General features: G+C 41.0%; 1 protein-coding gene across 3 annotated transcripts in view; it reads left to right on the top strand.

The window, feature by feature from the left end:
• The window catches only part of QSER1 (glutamine and serine rich 1), an 88024-nt gene that overhangs the window by 62442 nt on the left and 8671 nt on the right, over positions 1–16911 (top strand). For all 3 annotated transcript variants that reach the window (XM_027837688.1, XM_027837687.1, XM_027837686.1), the window contains 6 exons: positions 6962–7293; positions 9039–9155; positions 9833–9966; positions 10750–10961; positions 13618–13755; positions 15622–15719. In XM_027837688.1, coding sequence (XP_027693489.1) covers positions 6962–7293; positions 9039–9155; positions 9833–9966; positions 10750–10961; positions 13618–13755; positions 15622–15719 — 1031 coding nt within the window. The remainder of the gene's footprint in view (positions 1–6961; positions 7294–9038; positions 9156–9832; positions 9967–10749; positions 10962–13617; positions 13756–15621; positions 15720–16911) is intronic.

Raw genomic sequence — 16911 nt, 5'->3', positions numbered from 1 at the left:
TATACATGAAGTCATGTAAAACATTTTCATATTAGTCATGTTGTGAAAGAAGGAACAGACCAAAAGAAAAAAAAAAAACATGAAAAAAAATAAAGTGAAAATAGTGTGCTTCAATCTGTATCCAGACGCCATCAGTTTTTTTCTTTGTATGTAATAGCATTTTTCCTCATGAGACCTTTGGAATTGTCTTAGATGGTTGTATTGCTGGGAATAGCTAAGTTATTTATAGCTGATCATTGTACAGTATTGCTGTTATTGTGTACAATGCTCTCTGGTTCTGCTCACTTCACTTTGCATCAGTTCACATCTTTACAGGTTTTTCTGAAATTTGCTCATCATTTCTTATATTCTCGTATTGCTTGTATTCCATTACATTCATGTACGACAGCTTGTTCAGTCATTCTCCAGTTGATAGGGATTCCCTCAATTTCCAATTCTTTGCCACTACAAAAAGACCCGATAAAAATATTTTTGTACAACTAGGTCCTTTTCCCCTTTTTTTTTTGGATCTCTTTGGGATACAGACTTAGTAGGTGGTATTGCTGGATCAAAGGATTTGTCATTCAGTTTTGCTGAATTTTTTTTCCTCTTCCTCCTTTCAAAAAAATTCATTATAAGGTACAGTTGTCTGAGAGGGGAAAAACTATAGAGGGAATCTAAGCAATCTAAAAACAAAAGATAGCAATAAAATGTACTTTTGACAAAATTTTAAAGAGACTGTAATGTTAGAGGGATATAGGGCCAGCAGAAGGGTGAAGACAAAGGGAGCCCAGTTTGATGATGCTTAAGCATCAGAACTGGGACCCTAGCTGAAGTTGAGGCTGCTTTCCCTCACGGACCTTAGGAGGGAAAGAATCTCAGAACTAGCCTGGCCACCACTCCCATAGATCCAAGACCAGAATGCTTTTCCACAATGGCAGAATCTGAGCTACTGCTGTTGGACTCTTACCATTGGTCTCTGTGTGGTCCTGCCCATAGTCTAAACCATGGGCATGACCTGGCACTACATTGTCCATCCTGCTCCAGAGCAACAACAAATATCACAGTCAAGTCCTAATTCAATGAAGAGTCCTGGGGTTGAGCCAAGATGGTGGCTTGACGGTCAGCAAAAGTGCAGCCAGGTTCCCCTTTGCAGAATTCCTTCAAACAGACTTAGAAAATGCACCAGATGGAATCCTGATGGGGGAGAAGTCACAGTCTAACTCAGATCAGTATAAAGAGGTAGAGAGGTCTGAGGATGCTTAGGAGTGGGATCAGGCCAAACAAACAGTATGGGTGGAAGCTGTGTACCAGGGAATCATGCCTGGGACAGGTGCCAACTGGAAGCTTTGCTGTCCACTACTCAGTCCCAGGTCACAGATCTAGAACAGACCTAGGGACCTTTGTGGGGCATGGTAGGGGTGAGGAAGATGCCATTCCCAAGTAGCAGGACTTGGGCCAAAAGAAGTAGTTTAGAAACCAGCAGCAGTGTGTGACTTCGACCCCAGGAGCAGATCAGGGTCTGTTTCAGCATCTAGAGTCCATCCTACAGAGAAATAACCAGGACAGGAATCCCGGACCAAAGGGTAGCCTACAAGTCTCATTCTGAATGAACAGAATGTTCTGACTGGTTAACAGGGACTAAGTCCAGCAACATTCTGATTTTGCTCAGACCAAACTTGATGTCAAGAACTTGCAGGGCTCAGACCCGGGAGCAGCAATCAGATCTTACTCTGGTTGAAACCACCTTGGGACCATTGAAAATTTGGGACCAGCCTTTTCTCTGAGATCCTAGGATAAGCCAATACTCAATACCCCAAGAAGGCAGCAATAGGATGTGGCCAGATCTTCCTTCCAGAAGTATTGCAAAGCTCAGCCCTAATATCGGACCTGAAGTTGAGAGGTATACTGGAAGAATTAGCCAAAAATAAAATAAAATAAAATCTAGAACTATTGTGGTGACAGGGAAGCTCAAGGACACAAACTCAAGAGAATGTCTCCAATGCATCTTCAAGCAAAGCCTCAGAGAAAAGCATAGCTTGTTCACAAACTAAACTAGAATTTCTGGAAGAGATACAGCAAGAGTTTTTGTTTAATTTTCAAGAAAGTTAAATGTTTTTATAAAAGAAATGAGAGCACTTGAGGGGAAAAAAATGGGAAAAGAAATGAGAGCTATGGAAGAAAAAATTGGAAAGGGAATTAACAACTTGGCACAAAGATGTATAAAACGTTGCCAGAGCAACAAACTCCCCGAAAATTAGAATGGACCCAACAGAAACCAGTAACTAACTCCATGAAGTAACAAGAAATAACAAAGTCAAAAGACTGGGGAAAACACAGACACACGTGTGTGTGTGTGTGTGTGTACACAGAAGAGATTAAATAGAATCATAGCAAAAACAACTGACCTAAAAAACAGGCTGATAGAAAATTTAAGAATTATTAAGACTGTCTGAATGCCACAACCAAAAACACAACAACAACAACAACAAACAAACCTAGACATTCCATTTCAAGAAATCTCAAAAGAACACTGTTCAGATCTCTTATGGCAAAGTAGAAATAGCAAGAATCTAGCAGTTTCCTGAAAGAAATTCCAAAATGAAAACTCTCAAGATCATGATAGCCAAAATCCAGAGATTTCAGGTCAGAGGTTCCCAAATCTATTTGGCCTACTGCCGTCTTTAAAAAAAAAAAAAAAAAAATTTACTCAGTACTCCCCTGGAAATCTTTTTTTTTTTTAACTCTTTAATGTTTTTCTTTGAAATTTGCATCATTTCAAAAAAATACAAAATATTTTTAACGATGCATATTAAATTTGATAATTTATTGTGAATTTGTGAGTTTTTTCCTGCATTGAAATTTGGGTGATGCAATATTGCATCATGTAACCGTTATAGTATCATACTGTAAACAAGTCATTACATGCACATATTCCTACGGATGCATGCTGGACTTCCCAACAATGCGTGACACACTCATCTGCCAACACTTGCTTGTTAAGACCTATTCGTGTACTTGACCTGATCAGTTTTACTTGCATTTTGTATTTATTTGGAAAATAATGTAATCACTACAACTTTAACTTTTGTTACACAACGGATGAAATGTGTATGAATGGTTTTTCAAAATTTTCTTCTCTTCTTTCCTTATGCTTCCAGTATTCCATTATTTTTATTCAATGCCCCCCAATTGCACCTGAGCCTGCTACTTCCCCCTTCATTATTCCAGTGCCCCCCAGAGACTATCACCCACTTTGGGAACTTCTGTTCCAGGTCAAATTTTAAAAAAAACAAAACTTCATAGAACTGGAAAGAAAGATTTCGAATATTGGGGAGCCACAATTTGGATCATAATTCAGCAGCCACCAATATAGGATGTGGGCTTGACAATTAGGAATAACTTATCCAGCTAAACTGAGTATAATGCTACAGAAGGAAAAAAAAAGAAAGACCTTTAATGAAATAGAGAACTGCCAAGCATTCCTGATGAAAAACCAGAGCTTTGTAGAAACTTTGAAGTTCAAAACACAGGAATGAATAGAAGCATGGATGTAAAGAAAAAGGTAAACCAAGATAATTAACTAAAGAAGGATAAATGGCTTGTATTCAAATATACGAAGATTGTATATATATATGTGTGTGTATATATATATGTATGTGTGTGTACATATATATATGTCTTCTCTGAACTCTTATCATCATCAGGGGTCACAGAGGGAGTCTAATTAGACGAGGCCTGGAAGTGATTCTTGTCTTTAAGACATGTCTAGATGATCTTAAGAAGAGAATGGAAAGAGAGGTAAAGAGTAATACAGTGGTGAGGGAAAAGATAAGAAGGTTGGGTTAAAAATTATCTCACATAATTAAGGTACACAAGTAGAAGTATATACAAAGAGAAGGGAGGGGATAGGGAGAGCAGCTGACACTTCATCTCTCATCTGAACTTGTCAAAGGAAAGAATACATACACACATATTTCACTCAACAGGAAAATAGGATGGGAAGAGGGAGGGAGGAATTGGAAGGGTAGATTAAAGGAAGGATTAGTTCTAAGCAAAACAAACTTATTAATATTTTATCTCTTTGGAGGTGTCAAAAAAAAAAAAAAGGGAATCTGAGGGAGTGCTCATCAGTTGGGGGATAGATGAGCAAGTGTGATGCAATACTGTTGTTCCTTAAGGTTGGTGTACCTTTGGTGGTTCTGATCTAGGGCATATTCATTATGCTCCTGGTCCAAGCTTCACACACTTTTGAGGCCAATGGATCAGAGTAGCGTAGCTCCATGTTCCAGGTTTCTTAGCTGGACTCTTATAAGTCTGGGATTCCTGCTCTAGCACATAGCTTCAGGTTCTGGGCTTTCTTCACTAGTCCCTGGTACTTGCTGGAATGTTTCATTATGCTGTGCTCCCATGTTGGACTTTTCTGTCTACACTCTTCCCCTTGTGGTCTGGCAAGATGTACCTGCTGTAGTGTCTCCCTGAAACTCTTGACTATTTTGACTCATTGTTCTTTTTTTAAATCTTTGTTGGAGTAACTGGTAGAGACAGGCTGTTCTGCATCCTTTCTTGTTTGGGCACAAGCTGGACTAGATGCCTCTGAGAGCCCTTGCAAGTCTGACATTCTGTATATTGAGTCAGTATTATTTTCTTCACTTCTTGAACAACTTTTTTTGCATACTTAATAATCAGCTCAGGCTTCAAAATGTATTTTCTTCCTGTCTATCTTAGTCACTTCAAAAGTCATTGGATTTTTGAGATTTTCTCCCCAACTTCATCTAGGTTTTTTGTTAGCAACTTGCTGCAAACCTTGTAGGGATTTCCTTCTGATACCATGGGAATTTTTTTTATTGTAGGAAGAGATTTTAAAAATCATTTTTTCTTAATTAAATCTTGGATTTTCAAAATTTTAGCATATATTTGTATGCAGAACAGAAATTTGGTTCTTCTATTTAGAGAGGTAATAGAATACAAACCTTAAAGTGAAAGTAGAAGAGAACAATATAGAAATGAAATTAATGTTTATGGCTAGGAAGGAGCGGAAGTAGAACCTGGTAATACCTATTTTGCCTTGACAAAGTGTAAAGAATGAGAGCCCACCATAAAAGCAGAGCTTTAATAGCATTAATTGGGACCACAGAAAAGAGGAAGGAATGAACTGGACTGGCTTCCATATAGCTTAAAAGGTGTTAGCGCTATTTGAGATTTTTTTCTGTCTGGCTTCTTTTGTGAAGTCAACGAAAACTAAAAAGTTCTGTTTCAGATTCCTACCACGGAGCACATTCAAACTCTGAGTGGTTAGAGATAGAGGGGAACTGACAACTGGGAGAGACCAGGAAAAGTGCTCAAGGAGACAGCCCTTGAGCCTCAGAGGGACTTCCAGAAGGGCAAGGGGGAGGAGAGCATTCCAAGCGTGCCTCACCCAGGCCCCTCTCCCACACCGCCTGGACTAGTCCAGCAGGCTCCCTCCACTCCACCCATTTGTCCTTTACAGTGTCTCGCACCCCATCGGCTTCCTGTTACCCCTGGGGTCAGACAGAAGCTCTTGACAACTCTGCCCGTCCTCCCTTTCCAAGTCTTCCCATTACTGTCCTCTTCACATGCTCTGCAACATCTCACTCATACTGGTGTGCCTGTCTGCTCCCATCTCCATGTCTTTCAGTGGTGTCTTCCATCCTCCGCGCCTCATGGAAGCTAGTTATTGGGGGGGGTGTGTGTGTGTGTGTGTGTGAGAGAGTATCTTCCCCTCTCTGTCAGCTGGGTGTCTAGAGTCAGCCTCAGACACTTATTAGCTGTGTGACCCTGGGAAAGTCAACCTCTGTTTGCCTCAGTTTCTCTATCTATAAAGTGGGGATAATAATAGCACCCACTTCCCAGGGTTGTTCTGAGGATCAAATGAAATAATTTTTTTAAAGTGCCTTCTGGCACGTAGTAGGTGTAATATAAATGTTAGCTGTTATCGTCATTATTGCATCTGCTTTGTGTCTTGTATAACTCTACATGTGTACTTGTTATTTCCCCACTAGAATTAAAGGCTTCTGGAGGGTAAACACACGCAGAGCATAGCACAGTGTCTGGCACATTGTAGGTGTTGTATAAATATTAGCTGTTATTATCCCCCACCCCCTGCACATGCCTCGGTTCAGATTACTCCTCATCCTCTGTGTTTTCTCTTTTGCGTCCTTGTCATCTAGGGAGTATTGTGTGCCTTTAGCACTTTTCCCAGACTCCTTAGTTTGGGCTGTCACGAGCCACAGACTAAAAATGAATGGTTTTAAATTATAAAGATAGTAGAAAGATATCACGCTTTATGACTGCATTAGGCTCGGTTTGCCCTGTGTTTATTTAACAGCAGCATAACATTGCTCAGTATTAAGCAGTTTACGTGCGGCTCATTACAGTCACCTGGGTCACCTGGGTGCTTTTGGGTTTTTTCCCCCAAAGCTGTCATAGAGGAGGATTTTCTTAAGCATAAAGTTCACCCCTTGTCCCTACAGGCTCCATTATTCCCTGATGACTTCTTCAGTGGCTTTAGATTCTAATCTTGGAGTGAGAAAATTTTACCTTTTAAGGGACCATAGAGAGAATTTCACTTGCTTTCCCCATTTTAGAGACAAGCACACTGAGGTCCCCAGCAATTCAGTGCCTTGGTCAGGATTCCAGATGTTCTTGATGCTAACCTCTCAAATCTGCCACCTTATGCTTGGCTTAAATGCATCGTCTTGTAAAGTGGACCTCTTTCCTTGCCTGTCCGTCCTACCCTGCCACCCTTTTTCCAGGTCTGTGATGAGTTCCTTATGCCTCCGTGTCTAGGGGCACAGGGCAGTTCTGGCCTTTTTTACTGCTGGGTTACTTACCTAGCTAGACCTTCATTTTTGTGAATCTCTGTCAACAAGAATAACTCACTGTCAGTGAAGGGTGCTTGGCCTCTCACACGTAAGGGACTTGAGGCTGAGGACTGATTGTGTGTCTATCCTGGGTTTAGTTCCAGAAGGTGTAAAGGCCGCTGCTGGTGCAACGCCAACTCCTGCTGCTGCTGCTGTTGCCACCACCACCCCCAATGCTGCTGTGAAGCAAGAGTCTGCACACAAAGCTACGTCCCCGGCTGTAAACGCTTCAGAAAACACCAGCTCTGCAGAACCCTCCAAGCTCTCAGGCCTTGACCTTGATGGCGTTTCTTCAGACCAGTTAGCAAAGGTCCAGGAAACAGCTGCATTAGAAGGATGTGCAGAAGAAAACAGTGACAGTGGAGGAGAAGGCCAGTACAGGGAACGGGATGAATTTGTTGTGAAGGTAGAAGACATCGATAGCCTGAAGGTAAGCACAGGCTAGGAGAACTGGGATATGCTTTATTTTAGCATCATTGGAATAACTTTAAACAAGATCTTATAGTAGATCCCTAGTTGGCTTCCCCGCCTCCAGCCTCACTTCTCTTCAGCTCACCTCTCTGCCAAAATAACTTTCCTCCTAAGGAGGTAAGACCAGGCTACTCCCCTGCTTACAAGCCTTTAATGGCTCCCTGTTATTTTAGAATAAATTCAAACTTTTTAGACTGGTGTTGAAGCCTTTCCAGTCTGACTTCAGGCAACTTTTCTGGCCATGTTTCACATCGCTGACTATTACACACACTGTTCCAGTCAATCTGGACTAGTAGTTAGGTCCTATAGTCTCTTCCTTTTTTTTCCTTTTATCTCCATTTAAAGTTTTTTTTTCCTTCAATTTCCTTTCCTTCACCTTCCCCATGAAGCTTTCCCTGATTTCCTTCCTCCTCAGATTTTCCTTAAGCACTTTGTATCTCTCTTTTGCCTCTAACAAGAGCACCTTGAGTTGTACTTATTTGTGGTCTATGTCCCACCCTTCCCTCTATATACACATTAGATTTAAGATTCTTGAAAAGAGACGCCGTAGTTTTTCTTTTTGTCCCCAGCACTCAGAAGTTTCTAACAAAAGGAGTCACTTAGTAAATATTTGTTGAATTCAGTTGCATTCCAGATATTCTAAATACAAAGGCTCGTTTTTATCCCTTCAGTTTTTAAATAGCTAAATGTGTCATTTTATTCTTTGCGATGCTTTCCATTTTGTCAAAAATATAATCAAAATAATAAACTAAATGTCATTTAAAAATAAAAGTACTTAGGAAATCTGAATTTTATCCTAGTTTCTTGCTAGTTGTAGCTGGGCATAGTTTGGGTTACACAGTTATATTTTCAGATAAATTCCTTTCTCAAAGTAACATGCATTATGTGATGATATCATTAATATGATGGTTTATTTTGTTTAACTGTGCTTCTTTGTTGTATGGGAGAGTTGGTGGGAAGGGAGTGAAGGGATTGGGAAATGACCACAGTGACTTTTTTTAAGCATTAATAAAACTTTTAAAAATACTGTTGGGAATATGTAAGACTGTGGTGTAGTGGACAGAAGGAAGCATGATCTACTGGATAGAGGGCCACCCAGGAGTTGGGAAGACTGGAGTTCAAGTCTCACCTCAGATGCATACTTGTGTGACCATGAATGAATATGACACTTAGCTTCAGTGCTCCAGACAGAGCTCCTTTACCATGAATTCCCTATACCAATGAAATCATAGGTTCCTGCTAGGGGGGAAAACATGTATGTGTAAGTGATCAGAATTTGTATAAAGTATTTATAAAGTGTAAAATTCAAATGAAAATAACTATTGCATGGAAGAGAGATCCAAATAGTATTTGGTAGGTGAGAGTTGTTAGCATCTAATGATAATCTTCTGTCTCTAAATGTACGATATCATTATGTACCCTCAAGTAACACACTGTGGCTCCTTAAAGACCAGTGTGATGGAAACTATGAGGCAAATTTCCACTAAATACAAAGAAGCTTGACGGTTAGCTGAAAATTCAGTAGACTGTCTTTTGAAGTAATAAGCTCCCAAGCAGAAGCCAGATGACCCATCTATAAAGAAAATGGTGGAGGGATTTTATATATTGGTTGGGAGGCTAGACTACTTGACTCAATGTTATTTTCCAAATTCTCTGACTCTGAAAATCAAATCATCTATTTTGATTTAATTCTGTGCCTTACAGGTGGCTTTAAAAACAGGTAAAGAACCACCAGCCATCTGGAAAGTACAAAAAGCTTTATTGCAAAAGTTTGTTCCTGAAATTCGAGATGGGCACAGAGAGTTTGCTGCTACTAATAGTGTAAGTAGAATCAACATCTGCCAATTTTGAATGGTCATCACTCAAGAAAAGTTATGGATGAGGGGCAGCTAGGTGGCGCAGTGGATAGAGCACCAGCCCTGGAGTCAGGAGGACCTGAGTTCAAATTGGGCCTCAGACACTTGACACTTACTAGCTGTGTGACCTTGGGCAAGTCACTTAACCCCATTGCCTAGCCTCCCCCAAAAAAAGAAAAAAAAAGTTATGGATGAAACTCAAGAATATTTTCTACAGTTTACATTTCTGAAAGAATTGTAGTAGGATATCCTGAGTTAAGAAAGAATGAAAGCACCTTATACCTTTTTCCACTGAATGTGGGAAGATTAGACAAATAAACTTTTTTATTTGAAGAATGGTTACAGAAGTATATGTTTTCTTAAATATTTGAACAAGCGAGTGACAGTGGCCCTCTGGGTGTTGGGTCACACAGGAGAGTTCTGAGGTTCTCTCTGTGGGCTCATAGCATAGTGAGCGTGTCCCTAATAGCGCCCCCTTGTTAAGTTGCGTATGAGCTTTTAACTGCTGAAAGGGAAAGATGCCGTTTTTACCATGTGATTAATGTTCACTGAAGTAATTTAACATTCTTCATGAGTTTAGTCTGTTTTTTACAGAGCACTAAGTACAGTCATGTAATTTGGAGTCTGTGTGTTTTTCCTCAGTATCTTGGATATTTTGGGGATGCAAAGAGTAAATATAGACGGGTATATGTAAAGTTCATCGAAAACACCAACAAGAAGGAATATGTCAGAGTATGCTCCAAAAAGCCAAGAAGTCACCCTTTACCAACATCCAGGTACTTCTCTTCTTGCTTTAGTATTGGGGAGGGCCTGTCATTCATGATGGGGTACAGAGAGTGAATGTGAGACTTCTAAGCTTTAGTTATTAAAACTGGAAATTCAGTACCTAATGCATATTGAATAAATTGTTGCTGAGGGCACAATAACAGACAACAGCTTTCTGTGGTGGTATCTCCTCCCCCCCCCCCCCCCCCCCCCCGATCTTGTGTGCCTTTGATTGGTGCCACCAGGTGGGGAGTCTGAATCGCAGGATACTAGTGTAATTCTAGGTTTCTGGAACTGTTCTAGGTGTTAGGATTTGGAACAAGACAAAACAAGATAAGCCTTACCTTGTCATCTAGAGAATGCCCCAGAACCAATCCAGAGCAGAACTGTTCAGTAGCCGTAGGCTCCATGACTTTCTCCCCCAGTCTGTGGCCATCCAGGTTCTCATCCTCAAGCTCTCAGAGCCCCTGAGGCTCCGAAAGCCAGGTGTGACATGGCCTGTCCTTGTGTAAGCTTCTGGGAGTTAGGTGTGCCCCAAAAGGAGCTGAAGGATGAAAGGGCTGGGATCATTAGTCATTTAACTGCATGCTGAATAGAAATGGTGAAGAGAACTATAATGAGGAAAGCTTTGGAATCATTGTTAGAGATATCTAGGTCTAGATCAGAGTCCTAAAGGTAATGAAATCCATCCTGCTCAACACATTAAGATTACCTGCGGAGGTGTCTTGAGTTTTCTTGCTAAGTCATTTGACAGAACTTGTGTTAACAAAACGCAAATGCTTCTGATCTTGCAGAGCTGTTCATTCTAAGCCAAGTAGCAGCAGTAAAGTTCCTGATCCTCCAGCACCAAAAACAACAAAAGTCTCTTCTGTGAAATCCAAAGCTAAGCAGCCAAAGACGAAGGCCGAGCCACCACCAAAGAAACGGAAGAAATGGAAGCAAGAGCTGGAGTCTTCCCAGTCTGATTCCTCACCCGAAATCCGTACTAGCGGCAGTGAGGAAGAGGGTGAGTGGGCAGGGGGGTGTCCAGTTCACAGCGCCACAGAAGCTGCAGCTCTTCAAAGGGTCTATTCTAAGAGATTTTCCCCCAAAATTAGATTTGTTATAGATAATAGTAGTACCTACTGTATGCCAGGCACTGTGCTAAGCGTTTCACAAATACTATCTCATTTGGTCCTCATCACAACCACCTTGGGAGGTAGGTGCATTATCATCTCCATTTGATAGGTAAAAATTGAGGCAGAAAAATGTTAAGTGACTTGCCTGGGGTCTTCATGTCTGAGGTCAGATGTGAATTCAGGTCTTCTTGACTCCAGGCCTAGAGCTCTATTTATTGAGCCATCAGGCTGCCTCCTAGAGACTGTGAAAACCAGGAATGCATTTCATACTTTCAGCGGTTTTTGACTGACAGGTGTTACCGCAAGTCTTCATGACAAGGTCCTCTCCCCTCCCTTGGCTTCTGAGATAGACACGGTTGGGGTCTTTTTCCCTGCCCTTCTGTCTGCTCGCCCTGGCTGACTGTTCTCCCTTTGCAGTCTTTTACTCCCAGATTTAGATCTTGTGCCCTTTCTTTTCTCCTTAGTCTAAACAAGCATCTACTTAAATACTGTACAGGGACCTCAGACTCAACATGTCAAAATCCAGAAATCTGTTCCTTTTCACTTTACTCTGTTACCCAGTTTCCCATGTTTCAAACATTAGTTTTATATTTGATTCTTCATTTTTCCTCTCCTCTCATGTTAACTTAGACCTGGTTCACATCCCATGCCTGACACAGCCTGTGTAACCTCGGACAAAGTACTTAATAATTAGAATCGCTAGCATTTTATATAGCACTTTTAAGGTTTGCAAAGTGCTTTACAATGTCTCATTTGATCCTCAGCCACTCTGGGAGGTAGGTGATATCATCATCCCTATTTTACAGTCGAGGAAACTAAGGCAGACAGAAGTGTTACATACTCATAAAGTGTCTGAGACCAGAATCCAGACACTCCTGATTCACCCATCCCATGAAGAGTTAGCTTGGTTAGTCTCTGAATGGCTTCCAGTTTTAGAGCTTGTACCTTTATGAGGATCAGTGTGCAGCCCCCCCATCTAGTCCTCCGGGCCCCACTGGACTGCAGCTTCTCGCTCCCAGCTGCCTTCTCGCACCCTGAGAGCTGGCCAGCCCTCCTCCGCCTCCCCAGGCTGATGCCCTGCTGCCTTTCTTAGTGCATGTTCTTTCTCTTCTCATTGGCCTTTCTGTACCGTCTGCCACAGTGAGGGCTCCTCGTGTGTGGTCCTGCTTCCCTGTCTTTAGACTCTGGCTTACCTTCCCACACCCACAAAGGCCTCTCACCTCCTCAGTTCCCAGGCCTCCTGGAGCCCCCTGAAATGCCACCTCTTGTATGAACTGTTTTCTGTGTCAGCCTCCCATAACGTTGATCACGAACTCATCCCTTGAGCAAAGCACTTTTTAAAAAAATTTCTCCCCAGTTACATGTAAAAACAATTTTTTAACCTTTGTTTCTCAAACTGAGTGAAGAAAGCACCTTTTACCTATCTTATGTATTATTTTGTATTGTATGTACCCAAAAGTCCTTGGAAGCAGGAATCACATCTTATCTAAACTTTTTATCTCCTCTGGTATCACCTAGCACAGTGTTCTGTATATAGTAGGGGCTTAATAAATATTTACTGATTGGAATTCATGAGCTTCTTATAGCAGAGCCTATGAATAAAATGAGTACTAAGAACAGGCACTGAATATAGAATTTTTTTTACATGTTGGTAGCTGTTATTTATAATAGGAAAATTTGGCTTTTGCATTTGTTTTTCAGGGAAGGCATATAAATTAAATACAATTTTTTTTTAAAGACACAGATTTTTTTCATCCAGGTAGCACAGTGGATAGAAGCTGGGCCTCGATGGAGTCAGGAAGACTCATCTCCCTGAGTTCAAATCTGGCCTCAGACACTTACTAGCTCTGTGACCCTGGGCAAGTCACTTGACCCTGTTTGCCTCAGTTTCCTCATCTGTAAAATGAGCTGGAAAAGGAAACAGCAAAGCACTCCATTGTCTTTGCCAGGAAAACCCCAAATGGGGTCTGACACAACTGAAATGACTCAACAACAAACTTGACTGACCACTAGATGTCACCATTGGGTAACACTAAATTTATTCCTCCTCCTCTTAGGAAGGAAGATGCTCATTTTCACCCTGAATTCCTAATAAGTGATAGTAAAGTTTTATATTCTAACGTAGACATTCACAATTGCTACCAAAAACTTGTCCTTTGCCTCTCAAAGTACAACACGTTTTTCTCGGAAATATCATGTTACATTTTCTTTCTCCTTTCTATGTGTTATGTGCCTATGCCAGAGTTAAAGGGGTGGGGAGGGAACAGAGCTGCTCCTCAGTGTGGACACACGTGGGTGTCTCTGCACCTGCATTGGAGTTAAAGGTACAGTGCCAGGCTGTCATCCCGTTGGAGAATTCCTGGAAGGCGGCAGAAGAGACTGCCCAGTGGCAGCCCCCAGGGTCACCTTGGGGCCAGGAAAGCTCCGAGTAGCCTTTGGTCTACTTTTTGTGTCTTGTGTTTTGTTACTTGAACAGTAATTGTAGGATTTTTGAGGTGAATAATAGTATATTTCCATTTTTACAATAATGTGTCTGTTTCCTAGAATTTGACCCTCCTGCTCCTTCCGTCCCCCGTTTTTTGAACACAAGGGCTATGAAAGAAACTTTTAGGAGCTACGTAGAGCTGCTTGTGAGCATCGCCTTAGACGCAGACACGATGCAGGCCTTGGAGAAGAGCAATGGTATGTGCTGCTCGCTGAGACTTCAGGCACATTGGTGCTCTTATTGAGGGCAGAGGGCGTGTGCAGAATCTGCCTTCTCAGCCTTGTAAATTCCTTGTGAGGGTTATTCTATAGAACAAATGAATTGAGTACCGCCATTATAGTAGGAAGATGCGATGATGCATTTTGACTACTTTTTAGATAATATTACTGCAAACATGGAACAGTTCAGGCCTAGATTTTTTAGCCCGAAGTTCTCCAAATAGTCTTAGACTGAGAGGTAACATATGCAAAGAAAGATACAGCCTAGTATACATTAAAAATTAAGAACAAATGATTCTAGAATTTTCAACTAGAGTTTTTTATACACTTGTGTTGTTAAGTATGCCATAAGTGACAGAAAATTATTTCAAATAACTGAACCTATCCTGATACTGTCTACATAGGTATAATCATAAAAAACAAGAAAGAATTCCAAGTTAATTGTAATGAAATGTAATTAGTATCTAATTATTGATACTTTTCTTCTCCCTCACCCCTTCCTTCTGTGGGCTATTTCTTTTTTATTTTATTCTCTTTTTTCCCCTTAGTGTATGCCCTAGCTAGTAAAATATATCACATCTAAAATTTGTAGAGAGCTTAATGATCTGCTTTGAATATATCACAGATAACATCCAGTCCAGCTGGGGCCCAAGCCTAGCTATTAACAAAGCTGGGGCTAGAGCCCAGGCTTTGGAAAACCCAGGCTGATACTGTTTTCCCAGTATACGAGTCAGTAGCAGGATAGTAAATTCATTGCATTTCTGTTTGAACTCCAGCTTCCAAAGACACATGTGAACTGTGACCCTTAGATGACATCTAAAGTTAATTATTTACTTTTAAAAATTACGAGTCTTTGAAGGTATTTCTGCACTTGACAACAAAATGACAGATTTTCAGATTTTTTTTGCTTTATCCCAGACAGACCATAGATTCAATATCAAAAGAACTTAGTTTGAGGCCTCACTCTGCCACTGATAGTTTTTGGGTATTAGGCAAATGACTTAACCTCTCCCAGCCTCAGTTTCATCATCTGTAGAACAGAAGTAGTAATACTTGCATTGTCTCCCTCTTAAGGTTGTTTTGAACATCAAATAAAGATTGTTTATGAAAAGGTGCTTTGAAACCATACCATGCTTTATGATGTGAGCTATTGTGGCCCCCTCAGAAAGTGTGTCATACTGATTCCTTTCATAGCACAGGTGATCAGGGCAGAAAGAGATCATAGAGGTCTTCTCATTCGGCCCCTGTATTTTACAAATGATACAACTGAGGCTGAGGGAGGTTGAATTACTTGCCTTAGGTCACACATCTCCTCAGTGGTGACGAGAGCCCCGATTTCCTGATTCCAAATGAAGTAATCTTTCTGCCACACTCTGGTGCCTCTTTCATTTGCTTCATTATTAGAAATACTTGTAGAGTTTTCTTTCCATACCTTTGACCGAAAGTGAACACTATGGGTATGTAACATTGCACATAATGTTCTTTGGATACAGTGACTAATTCGATTGAGTTTTTTTTTTCTGTTTTTTATTATTAGTTATAAGGGATACCTCTCTGGGACGTGAAGAGGGAATGATACATTTAGTAATTAGTAATAGGAGAGATGTAAAAGCAAGTAAGATAAAACCTGATTTTTTTTTAAAGTTTACCTTCCATGTCCTTTAAAGATAGTCATTGTCAGTCCTTAATTCTGAATATTGGGAGTTGACTCATTTAATATTTTTTCTTGAAGATTGTATATTTTAAATATTTAAGTGTATTGCATATTTTAAAAATTGATTATTCAAATATTTCCTGCTTAATACATTTCTCCTTTAACTATATTAAATTTTGATACTATTTCAGATGAGCTACTTTTGCCACATATGAAGAAAATTGACGGTATGCTGAATGACAATAGAAGACGACTTCTTCTGAAGCTCCATTTGGATCATTCACTTAAGGTATTCCCTCTTGCCAAGACGGATCTATGCCTGTTGAAAGAGCAGATTTGTAGTGGGTACCCTACTGAGAAGGCAGCTTCTGCATTCACCAGAAGATTCATGTTCAGTTTTAATGATTTTCCTGAATGAACGTTTCATGATAAAAATCTTTTATACATATATGTATACATACCCACCTGTCTAAATGAAATGCTGACAGCTCCAGAGTGTGTGTGCTTCTGTGTGAGAACACGGGTGTATGTGCTCGCTGGTGCATGTGTGTGAGATTTCATTGATCAGGGAACACCTGTTGAGGATACTCCCCATACCAACGTACATCAGTCCCTGTTCCATAGTTTGTCATGTTAGAGTTGTCTTTGCCATATGAAAACCAAGATGAGCTAGCTTCCAGTCTGCAGAGCTCCCTGTGTGTTTTCTCAGTGAATCCTCACAGCAGCACTGGGAGGTGGGGGCTGTTACTATCCCATTGAAGCTCAGAGCCATTGACCCCAGGGTCATGCAGTGAGTAAGTGTCTGAGGTGAGATTTGAACTGTAGTCTTCCTGACTCCAAACTGGGGAGGTTTTTCAGGGTGCCTGAGCCTGGCTGGGTCAGAGATGGGACTTGGGGCGAGGAAGTGGGCTTGAGGTCCCCTCTTTGCCTACTGAACATTACTGCTCCTTTATAGAGTGTTCTATGTCCTTTTTCACTGTTCTGGTTTGACCATAAACTATACACCTTGGTGAGATCTCTTTGAAAGGGAGGGAGTTTTACAAACTTTCACACATGTGTTGAAAGGTCAGTGTTGCCTTCACTCTGCAGGTGCTTTTCCTGCACCTCCTGGTCCCCTTCTGGAGACAGCCCCTCTGGAGAGTAAGGGAGGCAGGGGCATTGGAACCAGCACGGAAGGCATTGTTTCTCAGGCCCTCACACAAACTCTCTTTTACCTCAGACTTGCCCAAAGAGCAGCCAGGTCTGCAAAGCTATAAATGAGAAGGTGCTGGCTGGGGAAGCTGACAGGCCACACGTAGAATCAGAACCTGCTTATTACATGATGTGTTCATTAATGTATCACATGATATTCACTTAACTTACCCCTTAACAACAAAAAGAGAAGTTTATTTTAAGCTAAGATGACCTTGCAATGTAGAGATGTTTTCCAGAGACTCCACCATGCTTAAGCATGGTCACCTGGACTAACCCTTTTGAGGGCT

This window comes from Vombatus ursinus, unplaced genomic scaffold, assembly GCF_900497805.2.
Source record: "Vombatus ursinus unplaced genomic scaffold, bare-nosed wombat genome assembly UNPS02014822.1, whole genome shotgun sequence".
NCBI lineage: Eukaryota > Metazoa > Chordata > Mammalia > Diprotodontia > Vombatidae > Vombatus > Vombatus ursinus.
This window is presented reverse-complemented; position numbering and strand designations above follow the sequence as displayed.